Here is a 27226-nt window from a genome sequence, read left to right on the forward strand (position 1 = left end):
TCATGTGAGGTATCAAATAATTCAGTATAACAAAATAAACTTAACTATAGTCATGTAAAATATCAAATGATTCAGTATAACAAAATAAACATTTCTATAGTCATGTGGGTATCTAATGATTCAGTATGACAGTAACTCAACTTTAGTCTTGTTGGGTATCAACTGATAAAGTATGACAAAATAAGCTCAACTTAAGTTATATGGTGTATCAAATGATTGAGTATGACAAAATAAGCTCATCTTAAGTCATGTATGGTATCAACTGATTCAATATGATAAATAAACTCAATTATAGTAATTTAGGTTATTAAATGATTCATAATAACAAAATAAATTCAACTTTAGTCATGTAGGGTATCAAATGATTCAGTATCACAAAATAAGCTAAACTCAATTTTTAAACTTAATAAATCTATAAATAAATAAAAAATTTAGTTGCCATTTTAAAGATAAAAATTTTAATGCAGATGACATACTTCATTTTTTATGCTTTACACAAATCTAAATTTAAAAATCAAAAAAATATATTTTTTTTTTTAATTTTTCGACGCGATTTTCTCTATGTTCCTGATGAAATATAAAAATTTCAACACTGATCCCCAAAACTCATTTTTGATGCTTTATCAAATTCTGAAATCAAAATTTAAAAATTTCAAAAAAAAATTGGGACAGACGAACGGAAATATAGAATTCATATACGTACTCTTTTAAAGAGTTCGTGATAATTATCTAATTAATAAAAATTAATATTAAAAAAAATTTGAAAGCTATATGTTATATTAGTTAGTATAACATAATTATAATGATTTACAGCCATAATATAGCAATACAATGCTAATTTTTAATGAATTTTTGATGATTTTTATATTTTATAAATATGTTACTATTTGATTGTTATATTTATACAGTTGAAAAACTATTATTTATTACAAATTAATAAATTTTTAATTTCCAAATTAAATGATTTTTCAAAAAACTATTTTATTAATAAATATCTAAATAAATATATACTATATATTACAATAACAATAACAACAACAATAACAATAATCACAATACTATTAAATTTGTCTAAAAAATATCAATTAAAATATTTTGAAAATATAATTAAGTGTTGTAAATATGGCAAATCCTAACCACATTCCCATAAGTCCGCCTAAATTCGATAGTAACTCAATCGGTGACATTTGTGGACTGTGTTGAACCAATTGATCCGATTGAGCTGAATGTCGGATAACGGCCCTGACTGTAGAGTTATCCCATTTATTAGATTTATTGACTTTAAAATCAATATTTTGTTTGTCCAACAATGTTATAATATAATTACTCTCATAACATGGGTCCGGACACTCTTTATTGCAAATTACCCGATAAGGTAGACCACATTTGCTGTAACCAACAAATCTATGACACGTCGACACATTTTTGTTGACCAGATAGTCGGGTATTATACTGAAATCCCATGGTATACACTGATTGGTACAGTTAATATAAGTCCAATTATCGCTAACACAACATCGATTATTTGCGGCGGTTATATGTCGTTGAAAACATTGATATCGACACTCAAATCGGGTTCGCGGTGTCTTTGGGTAAATATCGGTATTGGTGTCATTGTAATCATAAATGTTATATTCTGTGCAATTGGTGTCCCATTTAGGCGGCAATCTAATGGTTTTTATTGTCGAATACCGGATGCGATATTTATTATTCATATGCAATGGAAAAATATTTTCTGTAATTAAGTCATTGGGTGTGTTATTCGCCGAATGCATAATAAGAGTCAACGGATTGTCTTCGTATAGTGTGTTTGGAAACCAATGTTTGTTATGTCTGACCCTAAAAATTATTTTTTCCAAATCAGTTTTGTATTGTTGATAACGGGGATTAAGTTCAGTAAAAAATGATAAACATTTTGACGGATATAAACTACTCATTGTAAATGATATAATTGGTTGTAAATCACTTATTTTTGTTGAATTTATAGTAGTGGTGTCTGTGGTATTATAAGCAGAAATATATGCTAATATAAATCGACCACCGATTGTCTTTGAATAATTAATTAAATTAGTTATCATATGTGGAACTGTTATATTACTGTCGTATAGATCTCTTAATGGCAAACGTTTATTAAGATAATACCTGACAAACTTGTCATACATGAGCTTTAATTTTTTTCTTAGTATATCATTATCATAATCAATATCAGTAACATTGTCTATCAATTGTATATATTCTGTATAAGTGTCCCGTAATTCCGGAAACCTTTCGGCTAAAGTATCCATACGTAAAGCGTATGGAAAACAAAGGGTAAAACCGGGAATCGATTCATTATACAAACGAATATATTTTATAGATACCAAAGTTTTTCCGCTGTTATATTGTTTCAATAACAGATACGAGTGATATGATAGTAGTGTTATGCAGACAACAAAAAATATAAACTTCATAACTGTCCGGCGTTTTTGTTGGTCAGTCATTTGCATCCATTTAGTCTTAAACTTATTCATCAACTGTTGGCAAATATTTTCAGGATTTTCGCCAATTTCAGGATTTTCGATAATTTCAGGCATTTCAAGCATTTCAGGCATTTCAGGCATTTCAGGCATTTCAGGCATTTCAGACATTTCAGACATTTCAGACATTTCATACATTTCAGACATTTCAGACATTTCATACATTTCAGACATTTCAGACATTTCATACATTTCAGACATTTCAATCATTTCAAGATTATCAGTATTTTCACTATTTTGAAACATTTTTGATAATAACAATTCAGTCAAATTACTTTTTACATAAATATCATATAAACTATTGTTATTCATTTTAACACTTTTTTGATTATATCAACTTTATATCAATAAACAAATGAAATATTTACTGTATATTATATTTATTATATTTTATATAAATTAAATTTTTATCATACATACAGTACATAAATATATATATATATATATATATATTATATTTTTTCTCTAAAATAATCTAATATTCTGTATGAATAAACAAAATTATTTCATAATAATATTAAAATATTTTACTGTTCAATTTAATACAAAAAAAAATATTTATTTATATTATTCAAATTATATTTAAAAATATTGTTGAATCAGTTGTAAATTACAAAATATATTATAATATTTTTTAAAAATTTAGTTATCAATTATCACCCATTCATTTGCGTTCATCAATGTATATGAAATAAACAACTTTTTTTAAACACGAAAAACTATTTATTATAGAAATTTTTATTGAATCAGAATTTTAATTTTCATAGATTTTTAAAAAAAAAATATTTATCTTTTATAAAGTTTGAAATTTTTATTATTTAATTAGTGTTATTATGATTGACATATTTGGTTCACCTGTTTGCATAATTTTAGTTAATTTGTAACTAAAAAGCAACAATACTTATAACTATTTTTTCAATTTATTTATTATGTTGTCTATCAAAATGTTTTTTAATTATCTAATTAACTATAATATTTCAAAACTTATTTAACTAAATAAAATTATTGTTAATAAATAAAACTGATTTTAATATTAAATTATGTAAAATAAAAATACATAACATTATATTTATTAGTATTATATTATGTAAAATAATACTAATTTACTATATCATAGAAAGTAATAATAATAATAATAAAACATATTCTGCTATAATAAAGGAAGTTTTTTTAATAATTTATTTGACAATAAAACTATTGTATTTAATTTACTCAATTTTATTATAGCCTATAATATATATAATATAAATTTAAAAAAAAAATTATTCTCACATTATTTTGTGTTAATTAAAATACAATAATAATGTTTATATAAATTATAATTCATATAATAAATCATATTATAATAAAACAAAACCTTTGTTTACAATAACGGCTTTTATTGCCTAACAATACTAACTGTTTGTTAAATAAATTGTGGACAACCGGTGCCAATACTGAACTAATATTTTCATTTTAGGGCACTCCTGGTGTGGCCACTCATTAGTAGTTTTAGCTACCAATTGGTGTTCATTGCTTGACCACCGATAATGGCCAGCCATCAGATATCATGCAATTAATTTGTGTGTATTTCCAATCAATTTCATAGTCTTTATTATTCAAAGTATTTAATATGTTTTAAATAATTGCCACTAAATTGTGTTTCATTGTTATTGTATTGTTTAGACATTAATTTTGTTTTTAATATTTATTATTGAATGTAATAGTAATTATAATTATTATTATATAAAATGTGATTTTATATTATAATTTTTATAACAAAATTGTTTTATTAATAATTTGATACATAGTTACCATAGTTTGTATTAAATAAAAATTGATTTCCTTTGAAAACATTTATTTTTTACAGAAATAATAGTATAATAAATAATATATTAATAAAAATTATATTAAATTATTATAAAATATTTGTATATATAAATACTTGTATTTAGCAATAATTGTCGAATTAATGTTAGAATAGACTTATATAGACTAACAGTTCTATCAATTGGTAGATCAGTTGTACCACATGTTCGGCCAGTTTTGTTGATTGGCTTTAATTATTTGGATTTTACAAAAACTTATATTTAAATTGTTTGCAAACAAAATTGATTTTAAATTATTGCCACTAAATTGTGTTTCATTGTTAATATATTTATTTTTTTTCATTTAATATTTATTATTGAATATAATAGTAATTATTTTGTATAATAATTTTTATAACCAAATTGTTTTATTAATAATTTGATACATAGTTACTATAGTTTGTATTAAATAACAATTGATTGACTTTGAAAGCAGTTATTTTTTTAAAGAAATAATAGTATAATAAATAATATAGTTTATATATATTCGTAAAAATAAGATTAAATTACTATATTATAAAATTTTACATTTATTTATAAATAATTCAATATTATCTATTGTATAAATATTTAAATTTGCTGAATATTTGATATTTTTACAAAATTTATAATAATTAACAATTTTATGTAAATATGATAAATTAAAAATATTTGTATTAATGAAACAATTATAAAAATTTTATTGTAATTTAATAAATAGATTAAATGTATATTATTATTATTATTTTATTATATATAACTTTAAAATAACTAAAAATCGTAAAAATAGTGTTAATTTACGACATTATAGCTTTTATACATTTAAATTTTCGTTTATATAAACTGTATTTGTTTATTATAATGTCTTGTTTAACAAATTCAGTCAATTGTATCAAACAATTATTGATTATATGGTATATATTATGTGCTATCATATCATCAATGGATAGTATAATATCACCGGAAGGGTGTGGTGTGGGCCGCGAGTCAGTGCTGATGAACGGCCAGTGTTTCCGCTGGTATGCAAACTATACACAACAACAGGACATACAGTTTGGACGATCGGCCAAACCGGGAGAAGTGCCGTTTGCGGTATATATTCACAAATATAAGAAACTATGGATATTTCCTTACGGGGAAAGGTATATCAATATAATAATATTTATTAATAATTTTATAAATACTGTATATTTAAGGACAATTTATATTATTTAAAACAAATAATATAAAAAAATAAATTATTTTAGTATGTGTTCGGGTTCAATATTAAATAATCGATGGATTATAACAGCAGCACATTGTGTATATAAGTATGTAATTTATAAAAACAAAATATTTAATTTAAAATTATAATCAATACTTAAATTTATGTTTTACCCATTATTATTATTATTATTATTATATACTGTATATGTACATAACAAACAATAATAATAATATTGATAAATAAAAAACTACTTAAAGTAAATAATTGTTCAAAAAACTAATAAGCTAAATCAAATAGATATTTTATGAAAATTTCCAGAAAAGTTATTTAAAGATATTTAAACTAAAATATTTATATAATTAAATAATAACTGTTGTTTACATGTAAAATAACGATTACAAAACTTTACATTATATTCTCGGAAAAAAATCTATTTATAGTAATTAAATAACACCAAAATCAATATCTTTTATATGATTTTTATCCAATTGACACCATTTTATATATAAATTCAGATAACAAATTACAAAACAAATTATATTATATTGTATTATAATTTAAGAAATGGTTATTACGACAAATCGGATTTTACTGTATATCCCGGCGCTCAATCACGCAAACACTTACCACTCGGTTATAATGTGGAACAGTTGTACGCACATCCAGACTATATAAGTGGTAATGAAACCAAATCTGATATCGGATTAATTAAATTGAAACAATGGATACCACTTCCAACTAAACGACAACCAATCAGACTTATGAATGCCATTTGTTTGCCCACTAATAGTAGTATTAAAAGTAGTAGTAGTGGTAGATATACACCGTCTACTGGTAAATATACACCGTCTGAAAATCTGAATCAGTTGGCACTGGTAGCTGGTTTCGGTGCTTATGGCAATCACTTGCATACAGTTAATCGGCTACATATTGGTTGGGTATATATAGTATTCAATGATGATCAATTATGGTATTATATGACACGTTATCCCAGATATAGTGGTACATCAATATGTAGTGTAAGTTTTTAATTATTGTTTTTTAAAATTAATTTTAATTTTTTTCATTAAATATTTGCTATAAACTCCTATAATACTACTCTATGCTATAAAAAATACTAATTTTTATAAAAATATATTGAATATAATATTCATTCATAAAAATCATATCTACTATAACACTAATCTAACAAACATTTTAAAATTTCTATAAAAAAAATGAATTGAATTTAAAATAAACTATTGTTTAATACAATAACTTATTAACTAGTATTACATGAATACATACTAATTTATAGGGTGATTCTGGTGGTCCACTGTATCAGTATATTAACGGTAGGGCAGTGCTCATTGGTATCAGTAGTGGCGGTGAAGAATCTAATACCAAATGTTTGAATCCAAATGATTACAAAAAATTAATATATTTTGTACGCATTTTACCGCATTTGGATTGGATTACAAACATTGTATCTAATAATTAGCTAATTATATATGACCACATACACATACACATACACATACACATACACATACACATACACATACACATACACATACACATACACATACACATACACATACACATACACATACACATACACATACACATACACATACACATACACATACACATACACATACACATACACATACACATACACATACACATACACATACACATACACATACACATACACATACACATACACATACACATACACATACACATACACATACACATACACATACACATACACATACACATACACATACACATACACATACACATACACATACACATACACATACACATACACATACACATACACATACACATACACATACACATACACATACACATACACATACACATACACATACACATACACATACACATACACATACACATACACATACACATACACATACACATACACATACACATACACATACACATACACATACACATACACATACACATACACATACACATACACATACACATACACATACACATACACATACACATACACATACACATACACATACACATACACATACACATACACATACACATACACATACACATACACATACACATACACATACACATACACATACACATACACATACACATACACATACACATACACATACACATACACATACACATACACATACACATACACATACACATACACATACACATACACATACACATACACATACACATACACATACACATACACATACACATACACATACACATACACATACACATACACATACACATACACATACACATACACATACACATACACATACACATACACATACACATACACATACACATACACATACACATACACATACACATACACATACACATACACATACACATACACATACACATACACATACACATACACATACACATACACATACACATACACATACACATACACATACACATACACATACACATACACATACACATACACATACACATACACATACACATACACATACACATACACATACACATACACATACACATACACATACACACATACACATACACATACACATACACATACACATACACATACACATACACATACACATACACATACACATACACATACACATACACATACACATACACATACACATACACATACACATACACATACACATACACATACACATACACATACACATACACATACACATACACATACACATACACATACACATACACATACACATACACATACACATACACATACACATACACATACACATACACATACATTTTATTTCATTATCATTTGTTATTCATTAGCAAACGGTGTCCTTGTTTTAAATATTTATCAATCTTACTGTTGGACACATTAGGATATGGTTTAACTCCGCGGGTCATCAGTTCCCATACGAGTACACCATAAGACCAGACATCAGTTTTGCTATCGTATACACCTCTTTCCAGACTCTCGGGTGACATCCATTTGACAGGAAGTTTACATTTTTGATTAATACTTTTGTAATAATCTTTATTAAACAAATCTCTTGATAAACCAAAGTCTGCTATTTTGACTAATAATTTATCGTCGATAAGACAGTTACGAGCGGCCAAATCCCGGTGAATGAAATGATGTTCCGATAGATAAGACATACCTATTGTATATAACATATAATATAAATAATTTTAAATTAATTTTATTATATTTTTAGATAAAATAAATATTAGTAAAAAGTATTTACCTTTTGCTATATCGATGGCAAACATGAGTAGCATTCTTACAGTTAGATAATTGTTATCATTTCTAATATATGATAACAAATCTCCGTTTGACATAAAAGGTAAAACAATTATCGGTTCACCGGTTGTTTCAAAACAGACACCAATAAGTGTTAAGACATTCAAATGGTTGAAGTCTTTCATTATAATGCTTCGATAGTATTGACATCATTTATCTTTGCTATAAAAATATTTAAAAAATATTAAAAATTATATATTTTTGTTGTACTATATATTACATACACTTTTTTAAAGTTTTTGCGGCCACTTGTATCTCATTATGTATTTGTTGATCAAATAGTAATGCTTTATAAACTTTGCCGAACTCTCCCATTCCTAATACAGATTCAAGTCTTATGTTTTTTCTTTCGATATAAATATTTTGAATCCGTATTGAATCCATAATTTCATCACTTATTTGGTATTTATTATCATTTGATGTCAGCATAATGTCTATAAATTAAAAAATAAAATAATATTAATTTTATGATTTTGATCATATAAAATTAATAAACTATTATATAATACAATAAATTAACAAAATTAGTTATTTATAAGATAAACTTATTATGCTTTATAATATAATTTAATAGAAATACCATTTATTAACATCTATTTTCATCCTTAATATTGGTTTCCTTTTTATAAATAACTTACATAAAAATATTTTTATAATTATAATTGTTATAAACTAAAGTATTTTATTAAAGTTATTAGTATTGGTTATAAAGTTAAGTTTACTAAATTTATATTTTATAGCTAAAATAATGTTTATTATGTTTAAATTTATAACACATACACATACACATACACATACACATACACATACACATACACATACACATACACATACACATACACATACACATACACATACACATACACATACACATACACATACACATACACATACACATACACATACACATACACATACACATACACATACACATACACATACACATACACATACACATACACATACACATACACATACACATACACATACACATACACATACACATACACATACACATACACATACACATACACATACACATACACATACACATACACATACAAAATTGAAATTCATATAATCTATTGATATATAAAGTATTGTAATTATTCAAACTATAATTAGTTAAGACTAAAAACTAAGTTTATAATTTTGATTTTATTTAATTATTAAAATACAAAATTAAAAACAAAAATAACAATATTAAATATTAATATAATTTAATTATTAATTATAAATGAGTTATCAATTGGATAATTGATGTAAATATTGTCTACATTTTCTTGTGCATCGTTTACTAATTTTTCAATTATTGATTCAATTTCTACTATTATTTCAGCAAATGTTGGTCTATATTGCGGATCATAAGACCAACAGCGCATCAATACATTTGTATAAACAATTTGTGGACAATGGTATGGTTTTAGCAAACGTTGTCCTTGTTTTAAATATTTATCAATCATACTGTTGGACACATTAGGATATGGTTTAACTCCGCGGGTCATCAGTTCCCATACGAGTACACCATAAGACCAGACATCAGTTTTGGTATCATATATACCTCTTTCCAGACTCTCGGGTGACATCCATTTGACCGGAAGTTTACATTTTTGATTAATACTTTTGTAATAATCTTTATTAAACAAATCTCTTGATAAACCAAAGTCTGCTATTTTGACTAATAATTTATCGTCGATAAGACAGTTACGAGCGGCCAAATCCCGGTGAATGATATGATGTTCCGATAGATAAGACATACCTATTGTGTATAAAATATAATATAAATAATTTTTAATTAATTTTATTATATTTTTAGATAAAATAAATATTAGTAAAAAGTATTTACCTTTTGCTATATCGATGGCAAACATGAGTAGCATTCTTGCTGTTAGATAATTGTTATCATTTCTAATATATGATAACAAATCTCCGTTTGACATAAAAGGTAAAACAATTATCGGTTCACCGGTTGTTTCAAAGCAGACACCTATAAGTGTTAAGACATTCAAATGATTGAAGTCTTTCATTATAAGGCCTTCCTTTAGAAATGTTTCGATAGTATTGACATCACTTATCTTTGCTATAAAAATATTTTAAAAACATTCAAAATTATATATATTTTTTATACTATATATATTACATACACTTTTTTATAGTTTTTGCGGCCACTTGTATCTCATTATGTATTTGTTGATCAAAGAGTAATGCTTTATAAATTTTGCCGAACTCTCCCATTCCTAATACAGATTCAAGTTTTATGTATTTTCTTTCGATATAAATATTTTGAATCCGTATTGAATCCATAATTTCATCATTTATTTGGTGCTTATTATCATTTGATGTCAGCATAATGTCTATGAATGTTAGTATAAAATAAATATAATTTTATGATAATAATGTGTAATATAATAAAAATAATATCATATGTTAATAATAAGATAAACTTATTGAATTTATAATGTAATCTTAAATGAAATACCATTTGTTAGCACTTGTCTATTGTCATCGTTAACATAGGTCTCCTTTTTATATATGACTTCAATTGATTTAACAGTATTTTTCTTATTATTTTTCTTAACATTTATTATATGAATAATTACACAAATAATTACTGCAAACATACCAATAATTGCTATTACTATAATTTAAAAATATTGTAATTAATTTTTTATAAATAATATTAATTAATTATAATTAATTTTACCTGATAATGTATCTTCGTCCTTTTTTCCTTTATTTATACAAACAATAATAAAACAAATAAATAAATTATTATATTAAATTTTATTTGTACAATAATTTTAAATTACTAGTTAAAATTAAATATTTTTATTATTATTATTGTTGAAAACTAAAGTATTAATAGCATTATTATTAATAATTAAAAGGATAATAGATAAAAAGTTTTTATAGCTAACAATAATGTTTATTATGTTTAAATTTATATACAATTTAATATAATAACTATTTATATCTTACCATTTGGTATGCATTCCGATGACATTGATGTCCACTCATTATTTGTTACACAAATTATTTCTTTATTTCCAATTAAATCATAATTTTCTTTACATTTGAATTTTGCAATTGAATAATTCATATTTGTTTCAATACTAACCAAACCATTTGATGGCACATCAGGTGTTCCGCAGTTATTATTGTTTGATAACAATATTTGTAATTCACAAATATTTAGGTGGAAATTGTTTTTAAAAAATATACTCAAATAATCTCCATAAATATAATAATCGTTTTGAATGTATTGATAAACATTTACATAATTTTTGAAACTTTTTGTTAGTAAATGTAATTTTGAAAAATTATTTTGATTTTTTAGACCAAATTTTAAGTGATAATGTGGTAAATCTAGTTCACTATTATCCATACTTACTAATTGAACGCCTTTAACATTAACTGTTGAATTAAAATATATTTCAATTAAATTGTTTGTTTGATTGGATGAAAATGTGTCCAAACATCTCGAGTAGTTGTTATCAAATAAATACTTAACATATCTATAGTTGGTTTGATTATTAATTATTGTTTTATTGATAAACTGTTTATCCAATTGTTTGAGACATTGAGGTACAGGTGAAGACCAACCATTGATGTCATTATTGCAATAACGGCTAGCATTGCCTAACAGTATTGATTGTGTATTACATGAATATTGAACAATATTTTTTGATTTAAAACTAATAAATCCATTAAACGGCACACCTGGCTCTGCACAGGGGCTTACATTTGATTGATAAAATAAAATAAAATTTACAATTAAAATAAATTTACTTAAATAGTTAAACATTTTTATCACTTAATATAATAATCACTTTATCATTTAATATAAAAAAAATAATATTTTATAACTTTTTAATTTAATAGTTATCAATTAGGATTTTTTTTTAAATAATATACTTATAAAAAATCTTATAATAATTTTTTTTTGTATATTACTGTATTTTTTTGAAAAATTTATAACTTATAACTTATATTTAAAATATTATGTATTATTTTATACTGTATATTTCATTTTAATATTTCATATATAATAAATTTTTTTGAAACAAAAATTAAACAATTATTTTTGATATCACAGTTTCAAATAATCTCAAATAATAAATATATCTCAATATATAAATAATTTTTCTAAACTTAACAGTCAGTATATATTGATATATATATATGATTTCAATTTACAATGATTTTGTGTCCAGGAAACTTATATATTTACATATGAATTTATTCTGTGTATAAATATTGTGATTTGTTTTTTAATTTTGAACTACAAAAACATATATTTATAAACATATTTATATAATATTGACATTTTTCAAAGATAAATCACAAACAGTTTTTCTATTAATCATATGTTATTGAATATATATATATATATATATATCTATTGTGTATTAAAAAATATCAATTATTTATGAATTGACTATCAAATTGATATTTTATAAAAAAAAATTGTTATTGTTTTTTAAAAAAAATTATTAAATGTTATTGTTATTGGTTATTGTAATGGTAATAGTTATTGAAAATTGCAATTATATATATATATATTTGTGTAAAAATTGCAATCTTTAATAACATATAATAGATTAATGTATATATATATATATACAATAGTATATATTATTTTTTAAAAGTATTTTTAATTAAATTATAAACTAAACATTTATTCTGATTATTGAATTACAGTTAATGTTTTTTTAGTTTAACATATTTACATAAAACATTTAGTAAATATCATATATACTGGTTATACTGTATAAATAATAAAATAATAAAAACTTTCAATATATTGATATTATTGACATTTTTAAAGATAAATCAATATTTAGCAATTTAATTTTAATTAAAATCACGCAAACAATTTTTTTGTATTAATCTTATTGAATATATGATCCAAAAAATATTTTATAATAAAAAAAATAAATTTATTATAACTATCTTTTTATTATTGAAGTACATTATTTTGTATTAGTATTAATCTATAAATTATTATAATTTTATTTATTTTTTACTTACATTTACATAATTTTGCGGCTACTTTTTTGATGGTATATTTAATAATGAAAAATATTAATATAAGATTTCAGTTATAGCAACAAAAAAAATATTTAAATATATTTTTTATTATTGTTATTTATTTATAAAAATAATAATTTACTCTACATTTTCTCAGATTATTGAATTACAGTTAAAAAATTTTGTTTAGTGTTTATTATATTTGCATAAAACTGTTATTCAGTTAGATATCAAATATACGGTTTATATAAATTTATTTAAATAATTAATAATAGATATTAAAATATATTTATTGTATATTAATTGTATTAAAGTAGTTTTTCTAATTTTTATTTATCATTATTTTAAAAAAATAAAAATTACTAAATAATTAAATATCATTATTTTATTATCAAAACAAATATAATTTTTTATTATGTTTTAAACAAAAAAAACAGATAATATTACTAATTTTATAGATTTAATTTTAATTCAATACTATATTTTTAATTAATAATTTTTTAAGAAAAATACTACTCTAAAAACAATTACTATTTAATATTATATATAACTATTTTAGTTGTATTTTAATTAAATATAAATATTTATTATATTACTATGATTTAAAATTTTACAAAACTGTTTATTGTTTATACTATTATATGTATCCTATTTTGTATAGTAGTGTAAAACTGTAAATGTATTATGTTTCACCAATAATACTATTTCAATAGTTATAGATATGGGTATCAACAATAAAGTTATATTTCTATAGTAAATTTCCTGAAATATTTTCTATAAACTTTTTCATTGAAATTTATTATTGTAACTTTTAATGCAATTCAATAATCAGAAAAAATGTATAAAATTATTTTTATCAATGACTGTATATTGTTTAATAAATGCTAATTTAAATAAAAATAATAATCAAACATTTTATCATTAAAATGTGAAATGATATAATAATATATATAAACATTATATAATTTTAAAGATCTCAATAAATATTTATAATATTTAATTTGTTTAGACTATTTTGGACATACAGTATATTACATTTATATAAATAATAAAATATGATAAAATTTAGTTTAATTTTCATTAAATTGTCAAATTAGAGATTTAGATACAATTAGATATTAGGATACTTAAATAGATTTATTATAGAAGTATATACAGTATACAAAATTTATATTAAAGTAATATTAAATATTTATTGTATTAATATTTTACATTTAGTAATAAATAATTTAATATCTTTATATATATAGTGAATATTTGATATTTTAGCAATATTTATAAGAATTAACAATTTTATGTAAATAGGATAAACTAAAAAAATTTGTATTATTGCCTATCAATACTAACTGTGTATTACATTAATAGTTGATAACCTTTGCCAATACTGAACTTATATTTGCATTTTAGGGCACTCCTGGTTTGGCCACTCATTGGTAGTTTAGCTACCAATTGGTGTCCATTGCTTGACCACCGATAATGACCAGTCATCAGATATCATGCAATTAATTTGTGTGTATTTCCAATCAATTTATAGTCTTTATTATAGGCTTTAATTGTTTGGATTTTGCAAAACATATATTTAAATTGTTTGCAAACAAAATTGATTTTAAATTATTGCCACTAAATTGTGTTACATTGTTAATGTATTGATTAGGAATTAATTTTTCTTTTTACTATTTATCATTGAATAGTAATTATTTTATATTATAATTTTTATAACCAAATTGTTACTATAGTTGTATTAAATAGCAATTGATTGACTTTTAAAGCATTTATTTTTTATAGAGAAATAATATTATTATAAATAATATACATTAGTAAAAATAATATTAAATTATTATAAAATTTTACATTTATTTATAAATAATTCAATATCGTTATATTATATATTATGTATCTATATAAATTTAATAAATATTTGATATTTTTACAATACCTTTAATAATTAACAATTTTATGTAAATATGATAAACTAAAAATATTTGTACTAATGAAATAATATATTGTAATTTAATAACTAGATGTATATTATTATTATTTTATTATATATAACTTTATAATAACTAAAAATTGTAAAAATAGTGTTAATTTACGACATTATAGCTTAAATTATATTCATTATATTTTTGTATAAATATATATATACTGATATACAGTATACTATAATATATATTTTATTATAATGTCTTGTTTAACAAATACAGTCAATTGTATCAAACAATTATTGATTATATGGTATATATTATGTGCTATCATATCATCAATGGATAGTATAATATCACCGGAAGGGTGTGGTGTGGGCCGCGAGTCAGTGCTGATGAACGGCCAGTGTTTCCGCTGGTATGCAAACTATACACAACAACAGGACATACAGTTTGGACGATCGGCCAAACCGGGAGAAGTGCCGTTTGTGGCATACATTTTCAAATATATGAAATTATGGATATTTCCTTACGGGAGAAAGTATGTCAAAATAATTTATATATATCAGGCTTAGGCAAGGTTTTGGATTTTAGGGGGGGTAGACCTGGGTAAAATTTACAAAATTCTCGAAAAATCTTGGGGGTATTGGGTACTTAAAAATAGTTGATAAAAGCTTTTAATGATACAATATTAGTATTTTAGTAATTTTTAACTTTTAAAAGTATTAATTTTAGTTTATAGATATATATTTTTATTTAAATTTTAAAATTACTAAAATACTAAAAAGAACTCATGAATGCTTTTATCAACTATTTTAATCTAAAATACACAATTATTTTATTATTTGCTAAAATTTAAGTTTTTATTAATTTTTTAAATTTTTTAAAAAATTATTTATTTTTTGTTAAAATTTAAGTTTTTATTAAGTTTTTATTAATTTTTAATTTTTTTTATATTTTTGGGAATTTTACCTATTTTCCTGGGAATTTATACGGGAACTTATGGGAATTTTCCTGAATTTACATGGGGATATTCGGGAATTTAAGGGAATATTAGGAAATTTTCTCTAGACCCCCCCCTTGATTTTGGATTTTTGAAAAAATTGCCGTTTAAAAATGCAATAAAAATCTTACCACACCCAATACCCCCCCCAAGATTTTTCGAGAATTTTGCAAATTTCACCCCGGTCTACCGGTGACATATGTGACCGGTGACCCCCCCACCTAAAATCCAAAACCTTGCTTAACCCTGATTATTATAGTCACTGTTCGGGTTCAATATTAAATGATCGATGGATTATAACAGCAGCACATTGTATATATAAGTATGTAATTTATAAAAATTTATAAAATATACAAATTATAATCAATAATAAAATTTCATTTTTTGTTTGTAACTTGTTTTGTATAAATTTTAACACTTATTATTATATAGTACAGCTATATATATATACCGTTATTTGGGTCTGTTCACATAGTACGTTTGCATGTCTTTAACCCTTAACCCCCCCCTCCACAACAAAAAATAAAATATTATCTAAATGAGAACGTTTTTAATGTCTCTACCTCTCCCATCCCCTCGTTTGCAAAAATTTGCTTTGGCTAAACCCCCCCCCCCCCGCCCCTCAATTGCGAACGTATTATTATGAGAAACACTCATATACTTAAAAAACAATATATCTGTAGATATGAAGTCTATTAAATTAATGAATGAATGAATGATTGTGTAAAAGATAATAAACAAAAAATAAGTGATTAAAATGTATTTAAATAATTTAATCGATTAATTAAATAATAATTTTGTTTTCATGTAAAATAGTATCTTTGACAACATTTTATATATAACTTAATAAAATTTACAATAAATAATATTATAGTTTATTATAATTTAAGAAATGGTTATTACGATAAATCGGATTTTACTGTATATCCCGGCACACAATCAATCAAACACTTACCACTCGGTTATAGTGTGGACCAGTTGTACGCACATCCAGACTATATGAGTGGTAATGAAACCAAATCTGATATCGGATTAATAAAATTGAAACAATGGATACCACTTCCGACTAAACCAAATACAATCAGTCTTATGAATGCCATTTGTTTGCCCACTAATAGTAGTATTAAAAGTAGTAGTAGTGGTAAATATAAACCGTCTGAAAACCTTAATCAGTTGGCACTGGTAGCTGGTTTCGGTGATTATGGCAATCACTACCATACTATTAATCGGCTACATATTGGTTGGGTATATATTAGATATAATAACGATTTATTATCGTATTATATGAGACGTTATCCCAAATATAGTGGTACATCAATCTGTAATGTAAATATTTATTCATATTTTATATTTATATTTTATTTTAATAATTAGCTATAAAATACTTTAAGCACTCACTATAATATCATTACATATAAAAAATTAAAAAAATATAGAGTAAATAAAATACTAATAATATCGATATATATATAATTTATTGTATACTACACATACACATACACATACACATACACATACACATACACATACACATACACATACACATACACATACACATACACATACACATACACATACACATACACATACACATACACATACACATACACATACACATACACATACACATACACATACACATACACATACACATACACATACACATACACATACACATACACATACACATACACATACACATACACATACACATACACATACACATACACATACACATACACATACACATACACATACACATACACATACACATACACATACACATACACATACACATACACATACACATACACATACACATACACATACACATACACATACACATACACATACACATACACATACACATACACATACACATACACATACACATACACATACACATACACATACACATACACATACACATACACATACACATACACATACACATACACATACACATACACATACACATACACATACACATACACATACACATACACATACACATACACATACACATACACATACACATACACATACACATACACATACACATACACATACACATACACATACACATACACATACACATACACATACATTTTATTTCATTATCATTTGTTTAAATATTAATTAAAAACAATTTATAGGGTGATTCTGGTGGTCCATTGTATCAGTATATTAACGGTAGGGCAGTGCTCATTGGTATCACACGAAGCAGTGAAGCTATTGATTCTTGTTTGGATCCAAAAGATTACAAAGCAATGATGACTTTTGTACGCATTTTACCGCATTTGGATTGGATTACAAACATTGTATCTAATAATTAGCTTATTATATATGATTTTAACATTAGATGAATATATTGAGTAAAATTCTTAAAAATTAATTATAAAAAGCAAAATATTTTTATAACTGTTTTTTAATTTTTTAATCAATATTTTAAAGTGTTTTTTAAAAATTAACATTACTATATTTATATAATATATAAAATATATAAAGTATTTGTATTTATTCTAACTATAATTATTAAATACCTTATGTTTGTAAATTTGATTTTATTTATATATTAAAATAAAACAAAATAATAAACAAAATTGTTAAAAAACACAAATAACAATATTAAAGATTAATATCCATTTGACCGGAAGTTTACGTTTTTGATTATCACTTTTGTAATAATCTTTATAAAACAAATCCCTCGATAAACCAAAGTCTGCTATTTTGACTAATAATTTATCGTCGATAAGACAGTTACGTGCGGCCAAATCCCGGTGAATGATATGATGTTCCGATAGATAAGCCATACCTATTGAACATAACATAATATTCAATAAAAAACAACATTTAAAGTAAAAGTAATAATAAAAAAATTATAGACCTTTTGCTATATCGATGGCAAACAGGAGTAACATTCTTACAGTTAGATAATTGCTATCATTTCTAATATATGATAACATATCGCCGTTTGACATAAAAGGTAATATAATTATCGGTTCACCGGTTGTTTCAAAGCAGACACCTATAAGTGTTAAGACATTCAAATGGTTGAAGTCTTTTATTATAAGGCCTTCCTTTAGAAAGGTTTCGATAGTATTGACACCATTTATCTTTGCTATAAAATTATTTAAAAAAATAAATTATATATTTTTAATTTACTGTATATTACATACATTTTTAAAAAGTTTTTTGCGGCCACTTCTCTCTCATTATTTAACTGTTTATCAAAGAGTAATCCCTTATAAACTTTGCCGAACTCTCCCATTCCTAATACGGATTCAAGTTTTTTTATTTTTTCTTTCGATATAAATATTTTGAATCCGTATTGAATCCATAATTTCATCACTTATTTGGTATTTATTATCATTTGATGTCAGCATAATGTCTATAAATTAACGAATAAAATAATATTAATTTTATGTTTTAATTATATAATTTTAATAAAATATTACTTAATAGAATAAAAATAATTTAATTAGTTATTAATGAAATAAACTTATTATTATTTATAATAATTTTAAATAAATACCATTTGTTAACACTTGTCTATTGTTATCGTTAACATTGGACTCCTAATAATTATTAATAGATTATTAGATTAGCAATAATATAATTGAATTTATACTATAATATATATTAATAATAATATTAATTATGTTTTAATTTAACTTTAACTACAATTTATAATATAATAAATATTAATAACTTACCCATTGGTATGCATTGTGATGACATTGATGTCCACTCGCTATTTGTTACACATATTATATCTTTATTTTTAATTAAATGATAATTTTCCTTACATTTAAATTTTGCAATTGAATAATACATATTTGATTCAATACTAACCAAACCATTTAATGGCACATCAGGTGTTCCACAGTTATTATTGTTTGATAACAATATTTGTAATTCACATAAATTTAGGTGATAATATTGTAAATTCTAAAAACTAGTTCACTGTTATCTATACTTAACAATTGAATGCCTTTAACATAAAATTCTGTATTAAAATATATTTAAATTAAATTGTTTGTATTATTTGATAAAAATGTATCAAAAATTATGTGGAATAGTTGTTTATCAAATAAAATATACATATCTATTGTTGGTTTGATTATTAATTATTGTTTTATATAATAAACTGTTTGTCCAAATTGTGTGTTTAAATTCAATTAGACATTTGGGTATATTTGACGACAAATCTCCGATACCTTCCTTACAATAACAGCTATTATTGCCTAACAATACTAACTGTGTATTACATTAATAGTTGATAACTTTTGCTAATACTGAACTTATATTTGCATTTTAGGGCACTCCTAGTTTGGCCACTCATTGGTAGTTTAGCTACCAATTGGTGTTCATTGCTTGACCACCGATAATGACCAGTCATCAGATATCATGCAATTAATTTGTGTGTATTTCCAATCAATTTATAGTCTGTATTATAGGCTTTAATTATTTGGATATTGCAAAAACATATATTTAAATTGTTTGCAAACAAAATTGATTTTAAATTATTGCCACTAAATTGTGTTATTTTTTTTAATTTTAATATTTATTATTGAATATAATAGTAATTATTTTATATTATAATTATTATAACCAAATTGTTTTCTTAATAATTTGATACATAGTTACTATAGTTTGTATTAAATAACAATTGATTGACTTTGTAAGCAGTTATTTCTTTAATTAGTTTAATAAATATTATAATTTATATACAGTATATTCGTAAAAATAATATTAAATTATTATAAAATTTTACATTTATTTATAAATAATTCAATATCGTTATATATTATATATCTATATAAATATAATAAATATTTGATATTTTTACAATAACTTTAATAATTAACAATTTTATGTAAATATGATAAACTAAAAATATCTGTAATAATGAAACATTATACTGTATATTACAAAAAAATTTATTGTACTTTAATAACTAGATTAAATGTATACTATTATTATTTTATTATATATAACTTTAAAATAACTAAAAATTGTAAAAATAGTGTTAATTTACGACATTATAGCTTTTATACATTTAAATTTTCGTTTATATAAACTGTATTTGTTTATTATAATGTCTTTTTTAACAAATTCAGTCAATTGTATCAAACAATTATTGATTATATGGTATATATTATGTGCTATCATATCATCAATGGATAGTATAATATCACCGGAAGGGTGTGGTGTGGGCCGCGAGTCAGTGCTGATGAACGGCCAGTGTTTCCGCTGGTATGCAAACTATACACAACAACAGGACATACAGTTTGGACGATCGGCCAAACCGGGAGAAGTGCCGTTTGCGGTATATATTCACAAATATAAGAAACTATGGATATTTCCTTACGGGGAAAGGTATATCAATATAATAATATTTATTAATAATTTTATAAATACTGTATATTTAATGACAATTTATATTATTTAAAACAAATAATATAAAAAAATAAATTATTTTAGTATGTGTTCGGGTTCAATATTAAATAATCGATGGATTATAACAGCAGCACATTGTATATATAAGTATGTAATTTATAAAAACAAAATATTTAATTTAAAATTATAATCAATACTTAAATTTAAAGTTTTACCCATTATTATTATTATTATTATATACTGTATATGTACATAACAAACAATAATAATAATATTGATAAATAAAAAACTATTTAAAGTAAATAATTGTTCAAAAAACTAATAAGCTAAATCAAATAGATATTTTATGAAAATTTCCAGAAAAGTTATTTGATATTTAAACTAAAATCTTTATATAATTAAATAACACCAAAATCAATATCTTTTATATGATTTTTATCCAATTGACACCATTTTATATATAAATTCAGATAACAAATTACAAAACAAATTATATTATATTGTATTATAATTTAAGAAATGGTTATTACGACAAATCGGCATTTACTGTATATCCCGGCGCCCAATCACGCAAACACTTACCACTCGGTTATAGTGTGGACCAGTTGTACGCACATCCAGACTATATAAGTGGTAATGAAACCAAATCTGATATCGGATTAATTAAATTGAAACAATGGATACCACTTCCAACTAAACGACAACCAATCAGTCTTATGAATGCCATTTGTTTGCCCACTAATAGTAGTATTAAAAGTAGTAGTAGTGGTAGATATACACCGTCTACTGGTATATATACACCGTCTGAAAATCTTAATCAGTTGGCACTGGTAGCTGGTTTCGGTACTTATGGCAATCACTTGCATACTGTTAATCGTCTACATATTGGTTGGGTATATATTAAATATAATAATGATTTAGTATCGTATTATATGACACGTTATCCTAAATATAGTGGTACATCAACATGTAGTGTAAGTTTTTAATTATTGTTTTTTAAAATTATTTTTAATTTTTTTTCATTAAATATTTGCTATAAACTACTATAATACTACTCTATGCTATAAAAAATACTAATTTTTATAAAAATATATTGAATAATAATTCATTCATAAAAATCACATCTACTGTAACACTAATCTAACAAACATTTTAAAATTTCAATAAAAAATGAATTGAATTTAAAATAAACTATTATTTAATACAATAACTTATTAACTAGTATTACATGAATACATACTAATTTATAGGGCGATTCTGGTGGTCCACTGTATCAGTATATTAACGGTAGGGCAGTGCTCATTGGTATCATTAGTGGCGCTGAAAAATCTAATACAAATTGCTTGAATCCAAATGATTACAAAAAACTAATATTATTTGTACGCATTTTACCGCATTTGGATTGGATTACAAATATTGTATCTAATAATTAGCAAATTATATATGATTTTAACATTAGAAAAATGCAATTAATTATTTTTTTTAAATATTAATTATAGATAGCAAAATATTTTAAAGTGATTTTTAAAAATTGACATTATTTTATCATATAATCTATTGATATATTATATAAAGTATTTGTATTTATGCTAACTATAATTATGTTTGTAATTTTGATTTTATTTATATATTAAAATTTTAAAAAAATAATAAATAAAATTTCCTAAATAAACACAAATAAATTTAAATTAAGATTAAAATAATTTAATTAATGCTTTTATCACTGCTATCAATTGGATAATTGATGTAAGGGTTGTCAATATCTACCGTTTCTTTTAAATCATTTACCAATTTTTTCAATTATTGATTCAATTTCTACGACAAGTTCAGCAAATGTTGGTCTCATTTGCGAATTATTAGACCAACAGCACATCAATACGTTTTTATAAACAATTTGTGGACAATAGTGTGGTTTTAGTAAACGGTTTCCATGTTTTAAATATTTATCAATCATATTGTTGGATATATTAGGATACGGTGTATGTCCGCGGGTCAACAGTTCCCATACGAGTATACCATAAGACCAGACATCAGTTTTGGTATCATATATACCTTTTTCCAGATTCTCGGGTGACATCCATTTGACCGGAAGTTTACATTTTTGATTAATACTTTTGTAATAATCTTTATTAAACAAATCCCTCGATAAACCAAAGTCTGCTATTTTGACTAATAATTTATCGTCGATAACACAGTTACGTGCGGCCAAATCCCGTTGAATGAAACGATGTTCCGATAGATAAACCATACCTATTGTATATAACATATAATATAAATAATTTTTAATTAATTTTATTATATTTTTAGATAAAATAAATATTAGTAAAAAGTATTTACCTTTTGCTATATCGATGGCAAACATGAGTAGCATTCTTGCTGTTAGATAATTGTTATCATTTCTAATATATGATAACAAATCTCCGTTTGCCATAAAAGGTAAAACAATTATGGGTTCACCATTTAGTTCAAATGAAACACCAATTAGTTTTAAGACATTCAAATGATTGAAGTCTTTCATTATAAGGCTTTCCTTTAGAAAGGTTTTGATAGCATTCATATCATTTATCTTTGCTATAAAAATATTAAAAAATATTCAAAATTATATATTTTTGTTATACTATATATTACATACATTTTTTAAGAGTTTTTGCGGCCACTTGTATCTCATTATGTATTTGTTGATCAAATAGTAATGCTTTATAAACTTTGCCGAACTCTCCCATTCCTAATACAGATTCAAGTCTTATGTTTTTTCTTTCGATATAAATATTTTGAATCCGTATTGAATCCATAATTTCATCACTTATTTGGTATTTATTATCATTTGATGTCAGCATAATGTCTATAAATTAAAAAATAAAATAATATTAATTTTATGATTTTGATCATATAAAATTAATAAACTATTATATAATACAATAAATTAACAAAATTAGTTATTTATAAGATAAACTTATTATGCTTTATAATATAATTTAATAGAAATACCATTTATTAACATCTATTTTCATCCTTAATATTGGTTTCCTTTTTATAAATAACTTACATAAAAATATTTTTATAATTATAATTGTTATAAACTAAAGTATTTTATTAAAGTTATTAGTATTGGTTATAAAGTTAAGTTTACTAAATTTATATTTTATAGCTAAAATAATGTTTATTATGTTTAAATTTATAACACATACACATACACATACACATACACATACACATACACATACACATACACATACACATACACATACACATACACATACACATACACATACACATACACATACACATACACATACACATACACATACACATACACATACACATACACATACACATACACATACACATACACATACACATACACATACACATACACATACACATACACATACACATACAAAATTGAAATTCATATAATCTATTGATATATAAAGTATTGTAATTATTCAAACTATAATTAGTTAAGACTAAAAACTAAGTTTATAATTTTGATTTTATTTAATTATTAAAATACAAAATTAAAAACAAAAATAACAATATTAAATATTAATATAATTTAATTATTAATTATAAATGAGTTATCAATTGGATAATTGATGTAAATATTGTCTACATTTTCTTGTGCATCGTTTACTAATTTTTCAATTATTGATTCAATTTCTACTATTATTTCAGCAAATGTTGGTCTATATTGCGGATCATAAGACCAACAGCGCATCAATACATTTGTATAAACAATTTGTGGACAATGGTATGGTTTTAGCAAACGTTGTCCTTGTTTTAAATATTTATCAATCATACTGTTGGACACATTAGGATATGGTTTAACTCCGCGGGTCATCAGTTCCCATACGAGTACACCATAAGACCAGACATCAGTTTTGGTATCATATATACCTCTTTCCAGACTCTCGGGTGACATCCATTTGACCGGAAGTTTACATTTTTGATTAATACTTTTGTAATAATCTTTATTAAACAAATCTCTTGATAAACCAAAGTCTGCTATTTTGACTAATAATTTATCGTCGATAAGACAGTTACGAGCGGCCAAATCCCGGTGAATGATATGATGTTCCGATAGATAAGACATACCTATTGTGTATAAAATATAATATAAATAATTTTTAATTAATTTTATTATATTTTTAGATAAAATAAATATTAGTAAAAAGTATTTACCTTTTGCTATATCGATGGCAAACATGAGTAGCATTCTTGCTGTTAGATAATTGTTATCATTTCTAATATATGATAACAAATCTCCGTTTGACATAAAAGGTAAAACAATTATCGGTTCACCGGTTGTTTCAAAGCAGACACCTATAAGTGTTAAGACATTCAAATGATTGAAGTCTTTCATTATAAGGCCTTCCTTTAGAAATGTTTCGATAGTATTGACATCACTTATCTTTGCTATAAAAATATTTTAAAAACATTCAAAATTATATATATTTTTTATACTATATATATTACATACACTTTTTTATAGTTTTTGCGGCCACTTGTATCTCATTATGTATTTGTTGATCAAAGAGTAATGCTTTATAAATTTTGCCGAACTCTCCCATTCCTAATACAGATTCAAGTTTTATGTATTTTCTTTCGATATAAATATTTTGAATCCGTATTGAATCCATAATTTCATCATTTATTTGGTGCTTATTATCATTTGATGTCAGCATAATGTCTATGAATGTTAGTATAAAATAAATATAATTTTATGATAATAATGTGTAATATAATAAAAATAATATCATATGTTAATAATAAGATAAACTTATTGAATTTATAATGTAATCTTAAATGAAATACCATTTGTTAGCACTTGTCTATTGTCATCGTTAACATAGGTCTCCTTTTTATATATGACTTCAATTGATTTAACAGTATTTTTCTTATTATTTTTCTTAACATTTATTATATGAATAATTACACAAATAATTACTGCAAACATACCAATAATTGCTATTACTATAATTTAAAAATATTGTAATTA

At 23.5% G+C, this 27226-nt stretch overlaps 6 protein-coding genes across 6 annotated transcripts; 3 read left to right on the forward strand and 3 right to left on the reverse strand.

Annotated features, from left to right (window-relative positions):
- Positions 1 to 5284: 5284 nt before the first annotated feature.
- On the forward strand, positions 5285 to 7029 carry LOC128957323 (chymotrypsin-like elastase family member 2A). The gene is made up of 3 exons (XM_054303062.1): positions 5285 to 5484; positions 6112 to 6568; positions 6847 to 7029. The coding sequence occupies exons 1-3, from the start codon at positions 5285 to 5287 to the stop codon at positions 7027 to 7029; spliced, it is 840 nt and encodes a 279-aa protein (XP_054159037.1).
- A 1963-nt stretch (positions 7030 to 8992) lies between these two features.
- On the reverse strand, positions 8993 to 11217 carry LOC128957324 (hepatocyte growth factor receptor-like). Its single transcript, XM_054303063.1, has 5 exons — positions 11013 to 11217; positions 10715 to 10948; positions 10334 to 10627; positions 9093 to 9302; positions 8993 to 9030 (listed from the first exon to the last, which is right to left on the reverse strand). The coding sequence occupies exons 1-5, from the start codon at positions 11215 to 11217 to the stop codon at positions 8993 to 8995; spliced, it is 981 nt and encodes a 326-aa protein (XP_054159038.1).
- A 4945-nt stretch (positions 11218 to 16162) lies between these two features.
- On the forward strand, positions 16163 to 18112 carry LOC128957349 (chymotrypsin-2-like). The gene is made up of 4 exons (XM_054303091.1): positions 16163 to 16362; positions 17084 to 17146; positions 17715 to 18019; positions 18081 to 18112. Exons 1-4 carry the CDS (start codon positions 16163 to 16165, stop codon positions 18110 to 18112), a joined length of 600 nt encoding a protein of 199 aa, XP_054159066.1.
- A 1247-nt stretch (positions 18113 to 19359) lies between these two features.
- On the reverse strand, positions 19360 to 20544 carry LOC128957350 (hepatocyte growth factor receptor-like). Its single transcript, XM_054303093.1, has 4 exons — positions 20541 to 20544; positions 19712 to 19945; positions 19487 to 19639; positions 19360 to 19367 (listed from the first exon to the last, which is right to left on the reverse strand). Exons 1-4 carry the CDS (start codon positions 20542 to 20544, stop codon positions 19360 to 19362), a joined length of 399 nt encoding a protein of 132 aa, XP_054159068.1.
- Positions 20545 to 22000: 1456 nt separating this feature from the next.
- LOC128957351 (venom peptide isomerase heavy chain-like) lies at positions 22001 to 23660 on the forward strand. The gene is made up of 4 exons (XM_054303094.1): positions 22001 to 22206; positions 22312 to 22374; positions 22745 to 23201; positions 23478 to 23660. The coding sequence occupies exons 1-4, from the start codon at positions 22007 to 22009 to the stop codon at positions 23658 to 23660; spliced, it is 903 nt and encodes a 300-aa protein (XP_054159069.1). The 5' UTR covers positions 22001 to 22006.
- A 347-nt stretch (positions 23661 to 24007) lies between these two features.
- LOC128957352 (hepatocyte growth factor receptor-like) lies at positions 24008 to 26912 on the reverse strand. Its single transcript, XM_054303095.1, has 6 exons — positions 26708 to 26912; positions 26410 to 26643; positions 26029 to 26322; positions 24860 to 25069; positions 24565 to 24798; positions 24008 to 24477 (listed from the first exon to the last, which is right to left on the reverse strand). The coding sequence occupies exons 1-6, from the start codon at positions 26910 to 26912 to the stop codon at positions 24008 to 24010; spliced, it is 1647 nt and encodes a 548-aa protein (XP_054159070.1).
- Positions 26913 to 27226: the final 314 nt, after the last annotated feature.

This window comes from Oppia nitens, unplaced genomic scaffold (genome assembly GCF_028296485.1).
Source record: "Oppia nitens isolate AA-2021 unplaced genomic scaffold, nextdenovo-longstitch-racon4-pilon3 scaffold3_pilon_pilon_pilon, whole genome shotgun sequence".
NCBI classification, from domain to species: domain Eukaryota; kingdom Metazoa; phylum Arthropoda; class Arachnida; order Sarcoptiformes; family Oppiidae; genus Oppia; species Oppia nitens.

What these genes read in the sequence shown, in the direction of transcription:
- LOC128957323 (XM_054303062.1), top strand. Translation starts at nt 5,285, where the DNA reads ATGGATAGTATAATATCACCGGAAGGGTGTGGTGTGGGCCGCGAGTCA. An exon ending in ATATTTCCTTACGGGGAAAG is followed by an intron (nt 5,485 to 6,111) that starts GTATATCAATAT and finishes TTATAATTTAAG; the next exon opens with AAATGGTTATTACGACAAAT. An exon ending in GTGGTACATCAATATGTAGT is followed by an intron (nt 6,569 to 6,846) that starts GTAAGTTTTTAA and finishes ACTAATTTATAG; the next exon opens with GGTGATTCTGGTGGTCCACT.
- LOC128957324 (XM_054303063.1), bottom strand. Translation starts at nt 11,217, where the DNA reads ATGCTGACATCAAATGATAATAAGCACCAAATAAATGATGAAATTATG. An exon ending in CGCAAAAACTATAAAAAAGT is followed by an intron (nt 10,949 to 11,012) that starts GTATGTAATATA and finishes ATATTTTTATAG; the next exon opens with CAAAGATAAGTGATGTCAAT. An exon ending in ATATCCTAATGTGTCCAACA is followed by an intron (nt 9,303 to 10,333) that starts GTATGATTGATA and finishes TTTAATTTATAG; the next exon opens with ACATTATGCTGACATCAAAT.
- LOC128957349 (XM_054303091.1), top strand. Translation starts at nt 16,163, where the DNA reads ATGGATAGTATAATATCACCGGAAGGGTGTGGTGTGGGCCGCGAGTCA. An exon ending in GCAGCACATTGTATATATAA is followed by an intron (nt 17,147 to 17,714) that starts GTATGTAATTTA and finishes TTATAATTTAAG; the next exon opens with AAATGGTTATTACGATAAAT. An exon ending in GGCACTGGTAGCTGGTTTCG is followed by an intron (nt 18,020 to 18,080) that starts GTGATTATGGCA and finishes GGTATATATTAG; the next exon opens with ATATAATAACGATTTATTAT.
- LOC128957350 (XM_054303093.1), bottom strand. An exon ending in TGCCATCGATATAGCAAAAG is followed by an intron (nt 19,640 to 19,711) that starts GTCTATAATTTT and finishes TATGTTCAATAG; the next exon opens with GTATGGCTTATCTATCGGAA.
- LOC128957351 (XM_054303094.1), top strand. Translation starts at nt 22,007, where the DNA reads ATGGATAGTATAATATCACCGGAAGGGTGTGGTGTGGGCCGCGAGTCA. An exon ending in GCAGCACATTGTATATATAA is followed by an intron (nt 22,375 to 22,744) that starts GTATGTAATTTA and finishes TTATAATTTAAG; the next exon opens with AAATGGTTATTACGACAAAT. An exon ending in GTGGTACATCAACATGTAGT is followed by an intron (nt 23,202 to 23,477) that starts GTAAGTTTTTAA and finishes ACTAATTTATAG; the next exon opens with GGCGATTCTGGTGGTCCACT.
- LOC128957352 (XM_054303095.1), bottom strand. Translation starts at nt 26,912, where the DNA reads ATGCTGACATCAAATGATAATAAGCACCAAATAAATGATGAAATTATG. An exon ending in CGCAAAAACTATAAAAAAGT is followed by an intron (nt 26,644 to 26,707) that starts GTATGTAATATA and finishes ATATTTTTATAG; the next exon opens with CAAAGATAAGTGATGTCAAT. An exon ending in ATATCCTAATGTGTCCAACA is followed by an intron (nt 25,070 to 26,028) that starts GTATGATTGATA and finishes TTTAATTTATAG; the next exon opens with ACATTATGCTGACATCAAAT.